Source organism: Xenia sp. Carnegie-2017, unplaced genomic scaffold, assembly GCF_021976095.1.
Source record: "Xenia sp. Carnegie-2017 unplaced genomic scaffold, XeniaSp_v1 HiC_scaffold_24, whole genome shotgun sequence".
NCBI lineage: Eukaryota > Metazoa > Cnidaria > Anthozoa > Malacalcyonacea > Xeniidae > Xenia > Xenia sp. Carnegie-2017.
In genome coordinates, this window is record NW_025813487.1 from 16,804,184 (window position 1) to 16,821,176 (window position 16,993).

Sequence of the window (16,993 nt, forward strand, 5' to 3'; positions counted from 1 at the left end):
TAATTACTTCATATAAGTTGAGTTAAAAAATCATTCTGATTTAACCTGTTTATTTAGAACACAATGAAAGAGGAATATCAGAAATCCTTGAAGGGAATTAAAAATAGCAAAAAGATAACGGAAGAACAAAGTTTCACGATTGAACGTCATCAAACCAAAGACCCATGTCAAGCCAAGGATAGGAAATATAACAATTGCAGCTTTAACACCAGTTTTCACTTTCTGAACAGTGTCTTGTAGTTGGACTTTGTGAGAGTTCATCATCGTTCGCATAACCATGATAAAAACAACAGTGTTAAGCTGAAATCATAATCATTATTGAAATATTAGTGTTTTTTTGATTTAAAACAACAGTCCACGACACAGAAACTTACCAAAATAACAAGAACAGCAGGTCCAACAAACGCCCAGATCAAATTATCGTCGACACTAAGCCAACAAAATGAACCCGTGCCGTAACCATCTCCTTGAGTAACACCCCATGATATAGAAACAATTAACAAAGGAACACCTAGAGTGAATATATCTTAAGATAAATTTTCTAAAGTTCTCGAATAAAAATAAATAAAAATGTCAAGTCTACCCCAGCCAATTAAATTGAAGATCTTCCAATGTATTCCGCGGACTCCATCAAAAACTCGAATGAGCAAAATATAAAGAAGTATTCCTTCACACAACATCCAACCAAACACAGATAACACAAAGAAGTGAAGACAAGTAGCAACTGCTTTACAGAAATCCTGCAACAATAATATATGTTCAACATGAAACAAAATACATCCTTCAAAAAAAGCTCATTCTTTAAGGTAAAAATCAATGCAATACACTAATGCAGCTATTGAAAGATGGTGGGTTGGAACCAAACTTATTGCACATTTTTGAGCATGATTTAGTTGAACCGTAATACAGTATATGATGTTCAGTTTGAATCTTTGGATAACTATCACTGTTGAGCCTGCAGTTTATTCTCATAAGACTGAAAATCTAGTGATACGAAATAGAAGATCAATAACAACGAGCTTTATTAAAGCTTGGTTTAACTCATCTCAGAACAATTCACACTTGCTTTGAGAATAAAGTAAATGGTTTGAGCCCGAGTTTATGTAAATGGTTTGTATCGTCACATGTTTGTAAACGTAGATCGTCCAGTCATTTCACTCTGAAGATGACTACCTCTAAGGTTGTCGAAACGTAAGTCAACAACAAAAACAGTCCTTCTCAGGACTATACCAACTTGCTTTGAGAATATCACATAGCATACAAAAGAGTGTTTACCGGATAATCTCTCGCAGGTCCTTCGAGAATAGCAAAGATGTCCGTGAAGCCAATAGCGACACACAAACTAACAAGAACTTTAGATCGAGGAGACTTAACTTTCTTCCAAAAATAAGCATGTACCAATATCGTTAAAATGACACCCAATAAAGATATTGAACAACCGACTGTTGAGATAACTTCCAGGACTTTTTGTTCTGTGCTTTTCAACTGTATAAAGATAAGAGAATGATATGACGAAAGGTAAAATTAAACAAAATAAATATTTTACAAATAGTGATAAAGCTTTTTCAAGTACATCAAGTATTAAAGAAAGAATCGCAAACTTTGGCTAATTTTTGTGAGTATCGACTTAAAATGTCAACATCCTTAAACCCGGGAGTATCGTTATGTTTGTAGATCGTCCAGGTTAGTAGAGTCCTGAGAAATGTTAGGTGTTGATGTTGACTGAGCGTTTCCCAGCCTTAGCGGTAGTAGCAACTGTAAAGGCGACTACAGCAAAGGTTCTCACTTTACGCCAGTAAATACAATCACTAAAAGTACTCCGGTTGTTGAAACGATTTACATTTAAAACGTGCATTGACCTCATTAATAATTCATTGCGTATAAGTACATGATGGTACACACAGTGGGTACACATTATGGTACAAACAGTGGGTACACATTATGGTACACACAGTGGGTACACATTATGGTACACACAGTGGGTACACATTGTGGTACACACAGTGGGTACACATTAATGGTACACACAGTGGGTACACATTATGGTACACACAGTGGGTACACATTATGGTACACACAGTGGGTACACACATTATGGTACACACAGTGGGTACACATTATGGTACACACAGTGGGTACACATTACGGTACACATAGTGGGTACACATTATGGTACACACAGTGGGTACACATTATGGTACACACAGTGGCACATTATGGTACCAGTGTGTACACATATGGTACACACAGTGGACACACATGGTAACACAGTGGGCACATTATGGTACACACAGTGGCACATTATGGCACACACAGTGGTAACAATACATGGTACACACATACACACAGTGGGTACACAGTGGGTACACATTACGTACACATAGTGGGTACACATTATGGTACACAGTGGGTACACATTATGGTACACACAGTGGCACACATTATATGGCACACGTGTACACATTATGGCACACAGTGGGTACAATATATGGTACACAGTGGGCACATTATGGCACACATGGCACACAATGGTACACAGTGGGCACACACATGGTACACAGTGGCACACATTTGCACACACAGTGGTACACACAGTGGCACATTACAGCACACATAGTGGCACATTATGGCACACAGTACACATTATGGCACACACAGTGGGTACACATTATGGACACACAGTGTGTACACATTATGGTACACACAGTGGGTACACATTATGGTACACACAGTGGGTGCACATTATGGTACACACAGTGGTACACATTATGGTACACACTGTGAGTACACATTATGGTACACACAGTGGGTACACACATTATGGTACACACAGTGGGTATACATTATGGTACACACAGTGGGTACACACAGTGGGTACACATTATGGTACACATAGTGGGTACACATTATGGTACACATAGTGGGTACACATTATGGTACACACAGTGGGTACACATTATGGTACACATAGTGGGTACACATTATGGTACACACAGTGGGTACACACATTATGGTACACATAGTGGGTACACATTATGGTACACACAGTGGGTACACATTATGGTACACACAGTGGGTACACATTATGGTACACACAGTGGTACACATTATGGTACACACAGTGGTCACATAGTGGGTACAATATATGGCACACAGTGGGCACACACATCATGGTACACATAGTGGGCACATTATGGCACACACAGGGCACATATGGATGGCACAACACAGTGGGCACATATATGGCACACACAGTGGGCGCACATTATGGCACACACAGTGGGTACACACAGTGGGCACACCATGGCACACACAGTGGGCACACACATGGCACACAGTGGCACACACAGTGGCACATTATGGTACACACAGTGAGTACACATTATGGTACACACAGTGGGTACACATTATGGTACACACAGTGGGTACACATTATGGTACACACAGTGGTACACACAGTGGGTACACACAGTGGGTACACATTATGCTACACACAGTGGGTACACACAGTGGGTACACATTATGGTACACACAGTGGGTACACACAGTGGGTACACATTATGGTACACACAGTGGGTACACATGATGGTACACACAGTGGGTACACAATATGGTACACATAGTGGGTACACATTATGCTGCACACAGTGGGTACACATTATGGTACACACAGTGGGTACACATTATGGTACACACAGTGGGTATACACTATGGTTAACATACCTGTAAAATACTGCGAGCTCAAAATCAAACTTTACCAAACAAACATCTTACCTCTACTCCAGCCACATCCATCATGATAGCAAAAGCTGTATTATGGTCACAAACACAGGTAACATTTCCCTCCGATGATGCAGTTTCATTTAATTTACATCCTCGTTGACTCCATTTACTATTTTCTACTTCGGGTTCAATAAATGCACAAGTTCTGTTGGGATTATCAAAGCCGCTCTAAATTACAGCAAAAGATTTGGAATTCTACAGAACCAACTACACAATATTAAAGTACAAATAAACACATACCTGATTGTTTTGTAAGACGATCTTGATTGGTTGAGTTACATTTTTAAGTTCAGGTGTTGTACTAAACGAAACTATAGTGCTCTGAATAGTTAGATTTGAACCAGCGCTTATTGTGTTGTCCACTGATTTTCGAAGTTCTTTAGGAGATAAAATATCCTTGATTGATGAATATTTAACAACAGTCGCTTGTTTGATATCATTAACAACAGTTCCTGGAATTACAACGCCTCCACCTCCCGTGTCTAGCAGACTAACAGGTTTGGGAGCTGATTTTTCCCGGAGGTTTATGCCAAGTACTTGAATATTTGAAGTAGAGAAACCAACAATTTCGTCTTGTTTACTTTGAGCGACGAAGTTCTTTGCATTCAGATCTGCCCCACTAATAATTTGTCTGACCAAGACGTTTCTATTCTGTAAATTCAAACAAATCAAGAGATCTGTATATTACAAGCAAGCTAAAAAACTATATTATACATAAAGAAAAGCCTGGACTTATATCTACTTACATCTATATTGGCCCAAATATCTCTTTTCTCGCTACTGACAATATTACTAGAAGATTTGATAAAGTTCTCACGGTCGTTTTGGGTAGCCGTTCTTGTTTGTGTTCTCTCCAAGACGAAGACAATATCCTTAACATCTTGTTCAAACAGTTCTTTTTTAGTAACTTTCTCTGTTTGCTGAATAATCTCGCTCACATTATTTGATTCAAAACCGCTGTCCAACCTCGTCACCTTTAAAGTGATTGATTAGTTAAAAAACTAGAGTTTATCTCAAAACGTGATAATAAGAAAATAAAACCTGGTCAAGAAGTTTGATGACATCTTTAGAGCGACAACCTGAAACATTAACGTCTCCCCATTTTGGGTCATCATTGATTAACGAACAAAACCGATAGACAAGTCCTAAATAAAATGGTAGAGAACAAATATTTATTACGTGCAGTGAAATAAAATTGACAAATCAACGAAAAAGAAACAACCTTGTTGTCCTGGAAGACAGTTCTGAATAACATTTGTACCAACTGGTGTTTTCTTCCATTCATAACCACCCTTTGATTCGTTAAGACAAAAATTATCAAAACCTAAATTTCAGAAAAAATGATTTTAACAGAGATAAAGAGAGTGTATTATCATAGTAAACCAGACCACATACAGTTAAACGTAAAGTACATTCACCATGATAAGATAAAGTATTAAATAAAACTACCCACCACTTGCCACAACAACCACTGTTACATTCTTACTGCGGGTAGAACCATCTGAGTTGGTAGCAATACACCAATATTGAAGAGTGACATTTTCAGCATTTTCAATCTTAATTACTTTTGTAAGATCCAGTTCCCTTCCACTATAAAAGTGTTTGTCAGATCTCGAACTATTGAACCACAGGATATTTATACCTTTCTCGTAACCAGCCAACACTTCACAAGTCAGTATTATTGTGTCGCCTGTATGATAAAAAAATCACATTGGTTAAGACTTAACATATTCTTCATATGTAAGTCAAAAAGATGAATGAAAAAATATCAACGACTAAAGACAGCATGTATAATAGTAATAGAAGGTTAAAAAGCTTTTATCAATATAAATACGCATACCTTCAGTTACTGCAACTGAAAGTGGAGAAACAGCAATTACCGGAGGTGCTTTAACTTTGATGGATATAGTTCTATTAATGTGGTCAGTACCTTTGCTAAAACACAAAGATTTGATGAAAAATGAATGGTTATCAGGTATACAATACAGTTTCTAACAATATCTTTTGAAAATCGTGACTCGTGAAAAGTTTTCACAAACCTTGCTAGACAACTGTAAATTCCAGAATCAGATTTCTCAGTTTTACGAATAAACATTTTCGATACTTTATTATTCGTTTCAATTCTGACGCGGCTTGACAGTGACAATGTTTGGCTACCATTTCTCCATTCAAAGGTCGGTAAAGATGGACCAGTAACTTCACAACTCAGTTCAAGATTATCTCCAGCAGAGATGTCGTCAGTCACGTTTATTTTCATGTTGGTAAAGCCTTCAACAGAAAATAGAAGTTTTACGCGAGTCTGCACCAGACAATATTAATGCTATATACAGTTATAACTTTACGTGGTTGAGTAAGTTGTTTTAATGATCCAGATTGAAGAGAATAATTTCCAAGATTCCCAGACTCTCCGATATTCCTCAAAACAGTGCTAATGATGTTTTCTGAATCTTTCACTAACACAACTTCACCATCAACAATAACACTTCTACGTCCGCATACATCAGAAATACACTGAACAAGAGACATAAAACATATTCAAACCTGAGCAACTCAATCCATCACCAGAATATCCTTCGTTACATCGACATTCAAAAGATCCCTCAGTGTCAATACAGTTAGCGTTGATGTTACAAGGTGAGGAGGAACATTCATCGAGATCTTAAAAAGAGAGAAAAGAATTGTGACAAAACAAGGTTTCGCTTCACATTCATTTACATCATTAAAACGAAACCTACACAAACTGATATTTTACACAATAAATATTAAACTTTATTTTTACTTTCACAAAAAGTTCCATTTCCAGTGTATCCGTTTTTACAACGACAAGCATAAGAGCCAGAAGTATCAAAACATGTCGCGTTTTTATCACAAGATATGTATGAACATTCGTCAATGTCTGAAAAAACAATCCAATAACATTAAAATGTGGTCAATACAGATCAAAAGAAAAAGTTACTCTTACAAAATACATACTAGTACAGTTTGTTGTTCCGTTACCAGAGTAACCATCGATACAAGTACATACATAAGAACCAACAGTATCATTACAAGTAGCGTTTATATGACATGGACTGGGAATGTTCATACATTCATTGATATCTATAAAAAGATAGAAAAATATTACAATTTCAGTTTAAAACATATTTCTACACTCTAAACCCACATAATTCTTTACTTACTGGTACAATTAAATCCATCACCAGAATACCCTTCGTCACATTGACATTTAAAAGATCCTTCAGTGTCAGTACAGTTAGCACTGATATTACAAGGATTGGACAAACATTCATTGATATCTTAAGACAAAAGAAAAAATTGATTTTTTGTTATTAACATATTTCTACATTTCAAAGCAACATAATTGATTACTTACTGGTACAATTGAATCCAGTTCCATTATAACCAACGTTACATTTACATACGTAAGATCCATTATTATCAAAACATCTCGCGTTGAAATGACATGAATTGCTAAACTCACAATCAACGATGTCTATAAATAAAATCAATGTTTTGAAAGATAAAAATGTATTTCATTTTGTTTTACATTCTAATGATAAGAACTTACTTCTACAAGAGAATCCATCACCAGAATACCCTTCCTTACATTGACATTCAAAAGATCCTTTAGTGTCAGTACAGTTAGCATTGATGTTACAAGGATTGGACAGACATTCATTGATATCTTAAGAGAAAAGAAAAAATTGATTTATTATTATTAACATATTTCTACATTTCAAAGCCACAAAATTCTATACTTACTGGTACAATTGAATCCAGTACCATTATAACCAACGTTACATTTACATACGTAAGATCCATTATTATCAAAACATCTGGCGTTGAAATGACAGGAGTTTTTCAACTCACATTCATTGATGTCTACAAATAATATCAATGTTTTCACATGGAAATTATCCATTTAGTTGAAATAATAAAATCTTACCTATACAAGAGAATCCATCACCAGAATATCCTTCGTTACATTGACATTCAAAAGATCCCTCAGTGTCAATACAGTTAGCATTGATGTTACAAGGATTGGACAAACATTCATTGATATCTTAAGAGAAAAGAAAAAATTGATTTATTATTATTAACATATTTCTACATTTCAAAGCAACATAATTGATTACTTACTGGTACAACTGAATCCAGTACCATTATAACCAACGTTACATTTACATACGTAAGATCCATTATTATCAAAACATCTCGCGTTGAAATGACAGGAATTGCTAAACTCACAATCAACGATGTCTGTAAATAAAATCAATGTTTTGAAAGATAAAAATGTATTTCATTTTGTTTTACATTCTAATAAGAACTTACTTCTACAAGAGAATCCATCACCAGAATACCCTTCCTTACATTGACATTCAAAAGATCCTTTAGTGTCAGTACAGTTAGCATTGATGTTACAAGGATTGGACAGACATTCATTGATATCTTAAGAGAAAAGAAAAAATTGATTTATTATTATTAACATATTTCTACATTTCAAAGCAACATAATTGATTACTTACTGGTACAACTGAATCCAGTACCATTATAACCAACGTTACATTTACATACGTAAGATCCATTATTATCAAAACATCTGGCGTTGAAATGACAGGAGTTTTTCAACTCACATTCATTGATGTCTACAAATAATATCAATGTTTTCACATGGAAATTATCCATTTAGTTGAAATAATAAAATCTTACCTATACAAGAGAATCCATCACCAGAATATCCTTCGTTACATTGACATTCAAAAGATCCCTCAGTGTCAATACAGTTAGCACTGATGTTACAAGGTGAGGAGGAACATTCATTGAGATCTTAAAAGGAGATAAAAGAATTGTGACAAAACAACGTTTTGTTTCACATTCATTTACATCCATAAAGCAATACAATAACCAACTGATCTTTTACACAAATATTAAACTTTATTCTTACTTTCACAAAAAGTTCCATTTCCACTGAATCCCTTATTACAACGGCAAGCATAAGAGCCAGAAGTATCAAAACATTTCGCATTGTTATCACAAGATATGTATGAACATTCGTCAATGGCTGAAAATATAATCCAATAACATAAAAATAACGTTCACTTACATAAAAAGAAAAAGTTACTCTTACAAAAAACGTACTAGTACAGTTTGTTGTTCCATCACCAGAGTAACCATCGATACAAGTACATACATAAGAACCATCAGTATCATTACAAGTAGCATTTATATGACATGGACTGGGAATGTTCATACATTCATTGATATCTATAAAAGGATACATAAAATATTACATTTTCTGTTGAAAACACACTTCTACATTCCAAAGCCACAAAATTCTATACTTACTGGTACAATTGAATCCAGTTCCATTATAACCATCTTTACATTTACATACGTAAGATCCATTATTATCAAAACATCTGGCGTTGAAATGACAGGAGTTTTTCAACTCACATTCATTGATGTCTACAAATAATATCAATGTTTTCACATGGAAATTATCCATTTAGTTGAAATAATAAAATCTTACCTATACAAGAGAATCCATCACCAGAATATCCTTCGTTACATTGACATTCAAAAGATCCCTCAGTGTCAATACAGTTAGCATTGATGTTACAAGGATTGGACAAACATTCATTGATATCTTAAGAGAAAAGAAAAAATTGATTTATTATTATTAACATATTTCTACATTTCAAAGCAACATAATTGATTACTTACTGGTACAACTGAATCCAGTACCATTATAACCAACGTTACATTTACATACGTAAGATCCATTATTATCAAAACATCTCGCGTTGAAATGACAGGAATTGCTAAACTCACAATCAACGATGTCTATAAATAAAATCAATGTTTTGAAAGATAAAAATGTATTTCATTTTGTTTTACATTCTAATAATAAGAACTTACTTCTACAAGAGAATCCATCACCAGAATACCCTTCCTTACATTGACATTCAAAAGATCCTTTAGTGTCAGTACAGTTAGCATTGATGTTACAAGGATTGGACAGACATTCATTGATATCTTAAGAGAAAAGAAAAAATTGATTTATTATTATTAACATATTTCTACATTTCAAAGCAACATAATTGATTACTTACTGGTACAACTGAATCCAGTACCATTATAACCAACGTTACATTTACATACGTAAGATCCATTATTATCAAAACATCTGGCGTTGAAATGACAGGAGTTTTTCAACTCACATTCATTGATGTCTACAAATAATATCAATGTTTTCACATGGAAATTATCCATTTAGTTGAAATAATAAAATCTTACCTATACAAGAGAATCCATCACCAGAATATCCTTCGTTACATTGACATTCAAAAGATCCCTCAGTGTCAATACAGTTAGCACTGATGTTACAAGGTGAGGAGGAACATTCATTGAGATCTTAAAAGGAGATAAAAGAATTGTGACAAAACAACGTTTTGTTTCACATTCATTTACAACCATAAAACAATACAATAACCAACTGATCTTTTACTCAAATATTAAACTTTATTCTTACTTTCACAAAAAGTTCCATTTCCACTGAATCCCTTATTACAACGGCAAGCATAAGAGCCAGAAGTATCAAAACATTTCGCATTGTTATCACAAGATATGTATGAACATTCGTCAATGTCTGAAAATATCATCCAATAACATAAAAATAACGTTCACTTACATAAAAAGAATAAGTTACTCTCACAAAAAACGTACTAGTACAGTTTGTTGTTCCATTACCAGAGTAACCATCGATACAAGTACATACATAAGAACCATCAGTATCATTACAAGTAGCGTTTATATGACATGGACTGGGAATGTTCATACATTCATTGGTATCTATAAAAAGATACATAAAATATTACATTTTCTGTTGAAAACACACTTCTACATTCTAAAGCCACATAATTCTTTGCTTACTGGTACAGGAGATTCCATCACCAGAATATCCTTCCTTACATTGACATTCAAAAGATCCTTCAGTGTCAGTACAGTTAGCATTGATGTTACAAGGATTGGACAAACATTCATTGATATCTTAAGACAAAAGAAAAAATTGATTTTCTGTTATTAACATATTTCTACATTTTAAAGCAACATAATTGATTACTTACTGGTACAACTGAATCCAGTACCATTATAACCAATGTTACATTTACATACGTAAGATCCATTATTATCAAAACATCTGGCGTTGAAATGACATGAATTGTTCAATTCACATTCATTGATGTCTACAAATAATATCAATGTTTTCACATGGAAATTTTTCATTTCGTTGAAGCAATAAAATCTTACTTATACAAGAGAATCCATCACCAAAATATCCTTCGTTACATTGACATTTAAAAGATCCCTCAGTGTCAGTACAGTTAGCGCTGATGTTACAAGGTGAGGAGGAACATTCGTTGATATCTTAAAATAAATAAAAAAAAACTTATGGCAAAAGAGTAAAAATTTCAGGAAAACAAAGATTCTTACCTATACAGGAGATTCCATCACCAGAATATCCTTCCTTACATTGACACTTGAAAGATTCTTCAGTGTCAGTACAGTTATCACTGATGTTGCAAGGATTGGACAGACATTCATTGATATCTTAAAACGAGATAAAGCAATTGTGACAAAACAAGGTTTCGTTTCACATTCATTTACATCCATAAAACCATACATAAACCAATTGATTTTTTACACAAATGTTAAACTTTATTCTTACTTTCACAAAAAGTTCCATTTCCACTGTATCCATTATTACAACGACAAGCATAAGAGCCAGGAGTATCAACGCATTGCGCATTTTTATCACAAGATATGTATGAACATTCGTCAATGTCTGAAAAAACAATCCAATAGCATTAAAATGTGGTCAATACAGATCAAAAGAAACAGTTACTCTTACAAAATACATACTAGTACAGTTTGTTGTTCCGTTACCAGAGTAACCATCGATACAAGTACATACATAAGAACCATCAGTATCATTACAAGTAGCGTTTATATGACATGGACTGGGAATGTTAATACATTCATCGATGTCTATAAAAGAATACATAAAATATTACATTTTCTGTTGAAAACACACTTCTACATTTCAAAGCCACATAATTCTTTACTTACTGGTACAAGAGAATCCATCTCCCGAATATCCTTCTCTACATTGACATATAAAAGATCCTTTAGTGCCAGTACAGTTAGCGCTGATGTTACAAGGTGAGGAGGAACATTCGTTGATATCTTAAAATAAATAAAAAAAACTTATGGCAGAAGAGTAAAATTTTAAGGAAAACAAAGTTTCTTACCTATACAAGAGAATCCATCACCAGAATATCCTTCCTTACATTGACATATAAAAGATCCTTCAGTGTTAGTACAGTTAGCATTGATGTTACAAGGATTGGACAAACATTTAAAGATGTCTTTAAAAAAGAGAAAAAGTTATGACATAATTATAAAAATCAGTATCATGCAAAAAAACCAAAGCAATAATCATTAAATTACCAGATACTGTAGTAAAAAATGACTGTGATGCTTGACTCCAAACATTTTCATTTTTACCATTATACAACACTCTTAATTTCCACGCTGTGTAAGAATCTAGGACATTTCTCTCCACCAAAGTTGAACCTTGCGTTGTGCTTGCATTATATGCAGAAATTGAATAATTTCTTTCCATTATTGTTTCTCCTTTTTCATTTAACAAAGTGACCATTGCTTGCTTTGGATATCCCATGTTGCATTGCACTGCAGTCCAATTCACTTTTACAAGTGAGGATGAATATGGGACGATTGAGATAATCTTCGGTGGTTCTGGATCTGTAAATGAGAAAGAGGTACGATGTATGAAAGAAGGATGATAAATATCTTTAGACAGGAATTTTTAAAAATTTACTTCGCCAAACTAGAAGAACGCTAAAAGGCATTGAAATTTTGATAAAGGGAACTAGTTTTATCGTATGAAATTCATTGAAATGGCATCTGAATGATATTTTATTAGAATGCTTTTAGGGAAGTTTACATCAAACTGTAACCTTTATAACAAAAAGATTCGTAGAAAAAGCTCACGAAAAAGATGGTTTCTTTTAAGCTGAAAACCGCAAATTCTGAGTAAAATTTTTCTGTCGAAAATTTTAATACATTTCGTTTCTTCATTAGTTTTCTTTTACAATTTACTTTTTTATCATAAAAGTCCTTTATACCTGCGACATACACTGGTAAAGTGTCATAACGTAACTCCGAGTAATCCTGACTCTCCAAGACTGCTCGGTAAACTCCAGTGTTTGCACAACTAAATGAAGTTTGAAGAGCGGTGTATTTTACGTAACCGTCAATATATTCTTGTGATATTGGGGTATTAATGCTCGAAAACTCTCCAGTTTGCCAGTTCGCCATCTCCAAATCAGCATTATACTGCAGTAGACCCTGTGAAACCATCTCCCCCCTGAAGGTGGAGTTGAACGACGTTGTAAGATTTGAGGGTGTGAACGTCACTTCTTTAAATATCGCAGAAGCTAAAGAAGTTCGTTCAAAAAGTTTCATAAAGATAAAGAATTCATAGAGGGGAGTGTTGGGCAGGGAGAAGACTAAAAATAAACTAAACTTACCATTTACATAAAGAACAAAATAATCAGTTACTAATTGATTTCCAACCCTAGCAGAACATGTGTAGTTTCCGGAATCTGTATAGTTGAAGTTTTGGAAGATATAATCAAATTTCCAACCAAATCCTGAAGATGAGAACTCTTGATATCCGGCAGAGACATTTCTAACTTCGTATCCTTCATAGGAACGTTTTGACCATGTTATTATGGGTACAGTTCTTGACACCACGGTACAAGTAAGGGTAAACGTTTCACCAAGTTTCAACATGTGCGCCTTGACGACACCATGCAAAGAAAAGCTAGGACGGTCCACTGATAATCCAACAGAAAAGTCATCTAAAATTCAAATAAGACTTCAAAGTTTACGACCATAATTTCCAAACAATATCCTTCATATCCCTATAATATCATTTAACCAAGTTATACTACACAAAAATATCCATTTATATCCATTATGTTGTGTGATAACTAATATACTCGATGGTGAAATCCTCTCATAAGTAGTAAAACCTTATGCTATTCAACAAAACATACCACGTATAATTGTAGATACTATAGCACTTTCTTGACTCCACACAGTTCCTCCTCCAGTAGCATTATATTTAACGGTAACACTCCAATTATAGATAATATTCAACTCAAAAGAAAACTCGGAGATTATCACAGATCCAACACCACTTGTCGCATTCCACATTAAATTTGTATTATTAAGTTCAAACGTGTGCGAAGTTGAATTGACGCCAGTTTCATTTAATGTTATAAGAGCACTGTGGACCGGGCCTCCGTTACATCCAGGAGAGAGCCACGTGATCATAGCACGACTTGTACCGTTATGAGTTACTACAACAGAGCGAGGAGGGTCTGGGTCTGAAAAAGAATGTTGACAATTAATGACCAGAAAATGGAAAAGGCGCAGCAAACCAACTTATTCAGTCGCACTGCGCAGAGTCACACACAGAGAAAACAAAAGATTTCTAAAGAAATGAATAATGATAATATCGTGAAATCTATCATGCAGGATTGGAATTGACGTGTTGGCCATACGACTATAACTTGTGCCTGGGAGTAAAAGCTGCTGGTTAGCAGAATTACTTCGGTCAAAACACACTGATTAACTTACTTAGTAAATAAATTGCCTGGAATGTATAGTTTCGAGTGATGAAATCATCTATTCTCACAATAAAACGATGTACACCAGTGTTTACGCATTTCACACTTGGATATCTAGCGATGAAATGTGTAAAATATCCTGGAAAAGACCCCTGACTGTACAGAACATCGTTACTAGGGAAGTATTCTCCCGTGCGCCAATTTCGAGTTTCCAGCTTTGTTTCATTGTACTCATTGCCAATGCCATACACCAAATGTAGAATTATACTACCGTACGGAACATTTGGCGAAGGAGACAAGAAAAGAAAATGTCCAATAAATGAGCCTAGAACAAAAAATATCGAAAATTTCGGTAACAAAATGTTTCTTCGGGTAGTATGTATAAAAAGTTATTTTATTTTTTCTTGACAACAACGTGTAGTCATTGTAGTTCGTTGTTTGGTAAAAAATATCAACACAGACCAAGCTTGACATAAAACACTTACCTTGGACATTAAATAATAGTGTTTTAATGATAGTAGAGTCTTGAAATGACGTTTCGCAAGTATAACGTGCAACAGATCCGTCGCCAAAGTTCGTAAAGTTATAAATTATGTACCATGTCCGAGATACATCATCAAATGCTGGCATCGATGTTTGACGAAGTACTTGAATCTCCCGATAAGGACCTGCCTTTGGTAAACGTTATATTTGGTCGATTGGGCGATGAAGCATTACATCCAATTCTGAAAGATTTTCCTCGCTCTATCAGATAACCGAGTGTAGTTGAAAACGTTGGACGAAATGTTGGATCCTCGAAGTAAAACCAAGAAGAAACAAATGTAGCTGAATTGGAAAAATGCACATCGTGAATTTACAAACAATTTTACACGCAAAAATATCAACTGACAAACCTGGAAATGTAAAATGATAGATGTTGCTATCGTCACTGATTATCACTTCATTGTTCAATACATAGCGAGTATTCACTCTAAACTGATATGTACTGTTAGGTAAAAATATCGTAGAGTTGATTACATGGAAACTAGCTGAAGTCGTTGTGACGAGACTCCAATTCCCGGAAACTGGTGACAAGAGATAAACCATTGTACTGTATGAAAAGTCATTGGAACATCCAGTTTGAGTCCACGTGATGTTTATAGTACCATTAGTAACTATGACAACTGACATGACGTTAGGTCGAGTATACGGATCTAAAAAATATATTAAATAGAGAAAAAACTGGAATATCTTAAACAAACTACTTTCACCTACTTCGCTATCCCCATTCAAAATTTACTTGGGTCTCCCCTCTGGAAGTAAAGCTCCTTTTTTCCCCAAAACATAAAAATTCATTTTCTTACTGCAAACTTTCACATTTAAGTCATCCAATGCAACAACTAAATTTGGTCCAGAAAAGTTGGCCACCATTGTGAACTACAAATTAAAAAAAACACGCGAAAATCATTGCACCCTTTGTTTTTACGACACAATAATTTGCCCAATTGCAGAAACACTTACAGTAATATTCTGAGCGCTAGATTTCATTTCTAATAGCTGATACTGCCAATTTCGGTTGTCGTTTAATGCCGTACTCCAAATTGTCGATGTTGAATTATTTTGTGAAAGCAAGACACTCATTTCTCCTTTATCTCGGCCGTACATGAAGTACCAAAAGCGAAGACGAAAGAGAAGTCCTTTCTCCGACGAAGAGTTGAAAGTATACGACTTCACCATCGACGTTGTTAGGGTTGAATTTTGGCGAAATATGAAGAATTTTGATGGAGGTACTGAAATATGAAGAATTTTAATGGAAATTCAGGAAATTCAAGGAATTTTGATTTGTATTTTATAGTTTAACACATCAACTTACCAGTACATCTCCCAACTGTATGGTCATGATAGGGCATATTTTCTTGAATAGCTGCGTCACTATTAGCAGCCGTAATACCATCATCCAAATTACCAAATATACACTGACTACTACTGAATGAACACTCGCCATTCGAAGGTGAAATGCAGAAATGTCCTGTGGTATTTTGAACACACCATTGTCCCGAGGCGCAATTTACGTTAGATAAACATGGACTACGGCTGTACACGGTATTTAAACCTAACATATGATGAATTGAAATAATAAGCAGAAGGAATAAAGACACAAGGTATAATACATAATTACATGAATAGTGATTAGGTTCAAATTATTGGCATTGCAATGCTGATTATATGGTGCAACCTTTTTAGGTGGTTGCATCTTTTTGTTAATTGACTTTTATTTAGTGATTGTTGATGGAAAACAGTGACAACTAAAAGGGTTAAAATAACCATGCTTGCTCCTAGCCACATCAATATCAATTATTATAAATTTAAATGGTGAGTTATAACATTAGATCACTAATTACTGTTGAGCGTTTATACTAAGAACGAATAGCTCTGTCCACTGTAAAGTACTTAATCTAAACTGAATTGGACCAAAACAATAAAAATAATGCTGACTAGGCATTATTCAA

At 34.6% G+C, this 16,993-nt stretch overlaps 1 protein-coding gene across 3 annotated transcripts in view; it reads right to left on the reverse strand.

Moving 5' to 3' along the window:
* LOC124450688 (fibrillin-1-like) overlaps positions 1 to 16,641 on the reverse strand; it is a 37,119-nt gene extending 20,478 nt beyond the window's left edge. The window contains exons 1-39 of one of the 3 annotated variants that reach the window (XM_047001315.1): positions 16,357 to 16,641; positions 16,005 to 16,273; positions 15,848 to 15,920; positions 15,398 to 15,697; positions 14,990 to 15,329; positions 14,515 to 14,829; positions 13,929 to 14,261; positions 13,398 to 13,730; positions 12,993 to 13,304; positions 12,295 to 12,609; positions 12,096 to 12,212; positions 11,914 to 12,030; positions 11,707 to 11,832; positions 11,513 to 11,629; positions 11,278 to 11,394; positions 11,095 to 11,211; positions 10,911 to 11,030; positions 10,717 to 10,833; positions 10,510 to 10,635; positions 10,316 to 10,432; positions 10,081 to 10,197; positions 9,897 to 10,016; positions 9,703 to 9,819; positions 9,508 to 9,627; positions 9,314 to 9,430; positions 9,130 to 9,249; positions 8,923 to 9,048; positions 8,729 to 8,845; positions 8,494 to 8,610; positions 8,310 to 8,429; positions 8,116 to 8,232; positions 7,924 to 8,043; positions 7,730 to 7,846; positions 7,546 to 7,665; positions 7,352 to 7,468; positions 7,157 to 7,276; positions 6,963 to 7,079; positions 6,757 to 6,882; positions 6,563 to 6,679 (exon numbers count right to left, since the gene is read on the reverse strand). In XM_047001315.1, coding sequence (XP_046857271.1) covers positions 6,563 to 6,679; positions 6,757 to 6,882; positions 6,963 to 7,079; positions 7,157 to 7,276; positions 7,352 to 7,468; positions 7,546 to 7,665; positions 7,730 to 7,846; positions 7,924 to 8,043; positions 8,116 to 8,232; positions 8,310 to 8,429; positions 8,494 to 8,610; positions 8,729 to 8,845; positions 8,923 to 9,048; positions 9,130 to 9,249; positions 9,314 to 9,430; positions 9,508 to 9,627; positions 9,703 to 9,819; positions 9,897 to 10,016; positions 10,081 to 10,197; positions 10,316 to 10,432; positions 10,510 to 10,635; positions 10,717 to 10,833; positions 10,911 to 11,030; positions 11,095 to 11,211; positions 11,278 to 11,394; positions 11,513 to 11,629; positions 11,707 to 11,832; positions 11,914 to 12,030; positions 12,096 to 12,212; positions 12,295 to 12,609; positions 12,993 to 13,304; positions 13,398 to 13,730; positions 13,929 to 14,261; positions 14,515 to 14,829; positions 14,990 to 15,134 — 5,206 coding nt within the window. In that variant the 5' untranslated portion in view covers positions 15,135 to 15,329; positions 15,398 to 15,697; positions 15,848 to 15,920; positions 16,005 to 16,273; positions 16,357 to 16,641. The remainder of the gene's footprint in view (positions 1 to 6,562; positions 6,680 to 6,756; positions 6,883 to 6,962; positions 7,080 to 7,156; positions 7,277 to 7,351; positions 7,469 to 7,545; positions 7,666 to 7,729; positions 7,847 to 7,923; positions 8,044 to 8,115; positions 8,233 to 8,309; positions 8,430 to 8,493; positions 8,611 to 8,728; positions 8,846 to 8,922; positions 9,049 to 9,129; positions 9,250 to 9,313; positions 9,431 to 9,507; positions 9,628 to 9,702; positions 9,820 to 9,896; positions 10,017 to 10,080; positions 10,198 to 10,315; positions 10,433 to 10,509; positions 10,636 to 10,716; positions 10,834 to 10,910; positions 11,031 to 11,094; positions 11,212 to 11,277; positions 11,395 to 11,512; positions 11,630 to 11,706; positions 11,833 to 11,913; positions 12,031 to 12,095; positions 12,213 to 12,294; positions 12,610 to 12,992; positions 13,305 to 13,397; positions 13,731 to 13,928; positions 14,262 to 14,514; positions 14,830 to 14,989; positions 15,330 to 15,397; positions 15,698 to 15,847; positions 15,921 to 16,004; positions 16,274 to 16,356) is intronic. The other 2 variants (XM_047001316.1, XM_047001317.1) reach the window with 2 other exon arrangements.
* Between the last annotated feature and the right edge of the window lie 352 nt (positions 16,642 to 16,993).